This window comes from Montipora capricornis, chromosome 9 (genome assembly GCF_036669925.1).
Source record: "Montipora capricornis isolate CH-2021 chromosome 9, ASM3666992v2, whole genome shotgun sequence".
Taxonomy (NCBI): Eukaryota; Metazoa; Cnidaria; class Anthozoa; order Scleractinia; family Acroporidae; genus Montipora; species Montipora capricornis.
This window is the reverse complement of record NC_090891.1, coordinates 38,483,516-38,486,015: the sequence shown is the minus strand read 5'-3', so window position 1 is coordinate 38,486,015 and position 2,500 is coordinate 38,483,516. Positions and strand designations below refer to the sequence as shown.

Here is a 2,500-nt window from a genome sequence, read left to right as displayed (position 1 = left end):
TGTTTCGATTTTTGAAAGATCAAAGCGATGATAATAATATTAAATAATATTATATGGAGGAGAGTGTTTTACTGGGAACTAAACCATTCGTAGATTTCATACGCCACTACATCCGGGACCCGAGTGACGTATTTTCCGTATGTCACCTTTGTGAGTGTCCTATCGTTCAATGACATCACAATTCCCGCCTTTTTTTCCCGCCTTTTTTATAAAGCCTAGGCGTATTTGTAAAACTTGACTACTTTGAAACACAAAATCGGAATTTATCAATATTTAGTCTCCATATAATAAAAAGAACATTACACGTTGGCTCGAAGATATGAACTTTATGTTCTCATGGCAAGAACAATATCTCACTCGTTCGCTTCGCTCACTCGTGAGATATTGGTCTTGCTACTCGAACATAAAATTCATATCTTCTCGCCACAGTGTAATATCCTCTATATACTGTTCAAGTTAGATGTTGGCGGAGACAGGTAAAAAAATATTCTGCCTGTCACAGAGGTAAACAGTCTGGAACATTTCGACCCCTGTAATAATAAAACCAAACCACATAATGACAAAACCTCACCACAAAATAATGTTGTCACAGTACACTATGACAACACTTCAAAACATCACGACCAAAACAATAAAGATTATGATGAATGGTATATGAAATGAATCATATATGAACTGCGGATATGAACATTTCTGCGGCTTCTCCACGCAATTGCAAAATTGCGTTCATAACTGCGAGGATCATAGCCTCACTTGAATAAAGATTATGTAAGAAAGTTATGGCTTTCCATAAATGCGAGCAGCAGCTTCCAAAACGGCTGGAAAAAGAAACGTATTTCAACTGTTAGACACAGGCAGTGTATTAAGTTAACGGATATGTGCACTCACTTGTACTGTTGCTGCAAATCTCCCTTTAGCCTCTCCAATGTCTGTTTTTCCTGAATAAGCTGAGTCACTTGCTCTTTCAGGTGTTCTTCACTGGTTTTAGATGTTTCTAAGCCCAACTCCTTATTCAGCAGCTGTTCCTTCAACAGCAGGTATTCCTGCTTGTGTGTTTCACTCAGATGCCGCTTAACAGACTGTGTCTCTTCTTCTCTGAATTGTTGGAAATAAATAACACCATCGAGTTGGTCTGAACGTAAGTAAGAGATTTTACTCACAATTCAAAACATTGGTCATTCACCCAGTTTTATCCTAAAACCACAGAATTGACCACCGCACAGAAATTTGAAAGCCGACATTTCGAGCATTTGCCCTTCAAAGTGATGGCTTTGACGAAGAGCTATCACTCAACCCCTTTATCCCAAAAGCAGTTCTGAAAATTACTATGACCTTGCCCTGTTTCAAAGTTTCTCATGCTTTCCTTTTGTTGCTACACAACTACAACTACCTGAAGTCTGACCGTGATTGACGTGGAGCAGGTGACGCAGTGGTGTGAGCACTGACCTCTCACCAATGTGGACTGGGTTCGATTCCCAGAGTTGGTGTCATATGAGAGTTTTCAACTTGAGTTTGTTGGTTCTTTACTCTGCTCCAAGAGATTTTTTCTTCAGGCACTCCGGTTTTCCCCTCCCCTCAAAAACCAATCTTCCATTTCACATCCATTAATTTGATTTAATTTCTGCACAGGGCCCCATTAGTTCCCCGGCGCCGATACAAGTTTTATGTGTTTGGAGCAGTTTTCAAATAACTGTTGAAAGTAATTACCCGATTGGTTTACAAATTTGGTTTACAAATTTCCTGCCAGTTCATCAAGCAATGAGAAGGAAAACCAAAACTAATCGCAACTTGCATGCATGATTTTTCGCGCACTTTGAGCAAGTTTTCAAGTTACATTGAATTGCTATGAATGTGAATTGGTTTGTTGTGCTGTTTGCACCTGCTGTGATTGGTCAAACAACCCTATATTTGTTTCCTGTTGACTTTGATGCCGTTGCCATAGAAACGAATAACTTCTCTGTGATTGGCTGAATGATAACATAATACCGAGAAATGCTAAGTACAAGAGAGGACGGGCCTTGGGCCAGTAACAGAGAAGTGGCAAGTTTAAAATCTGGAAAAATTTTGAAGTTATGACAGCAAAGTCTGAGCCATTAAGTGTAAGACACTTCTTAATTTAACAGTCACAAGGTTGTGACAATTACTCTTGGTAAGGACTGTTTTAATTATGTGTACACCTGGAGAGACAAGTTGGAAATTTTCAATTTTAATGGCCTTCTTCTAAATAAACTCTGCTCAGTTCTATTTTAAACTCCCAGATCCAAAGTTTAGCTTAATTCACTATTCATCAAAATGTTAACATAAATTTAAGACAAACGAAAGGAGTTGCTCCCTAAGACATTTCTCATTGGTCTGAACAGCTGCCATTGCTTTACTCATGGTATGTAAATATTCTTTCAGAAGAAGGACTTCGTCTTCGTAAAGTCCACACAGTATCTTTATTTCCTGTTCGTGCTTTTGTTGCTCTTGTGTCAGAGCTTCTTCCTTCACGCGCACCTCT

The 2,500-nt window shown here is 38.9% G+C and overlaps 2 protein-coding genes across 2 annotated transcripts in view; both read right to left on the bottom strand.

The window, feature by feature from the left end:
* The window catches only part of LOC138016726 (trichohyalin-like), a 105,662-nt gene that overhangs the window by 61,705 nt on the left and 41,457 nt on the right, over positions 1–2,500 (bottom strand). The gene's annotated exons all lie outside the window — the stretch shown is intronic.
* LOC138016731 (centrosomal protein of 131 kDa-like) overlaps positions 1–2,500 on the bottom strand; it is a 22,139-nt gene that overhangs the window by 19,605 nt on the left and 34 nt on the right. Inside the window, exons 1-2 of the mRNA XM_068863921.1 lie at positions 2,376–2,500; positions 889–1,095 (exon numbers count right to left, since the gene is read on the bottom strand). The exon at positions 2,376–2,500 is cut by the window's right edge and continues 34 nt beyond it. Coding sequence (XP_068720022.1) covers positions 889–1,095; positions 2,376–2,500 — 332 coding nt within the window. The remainder of the gene's footprint in view (positions 1–888; positions 1,096–2,375) is intronic.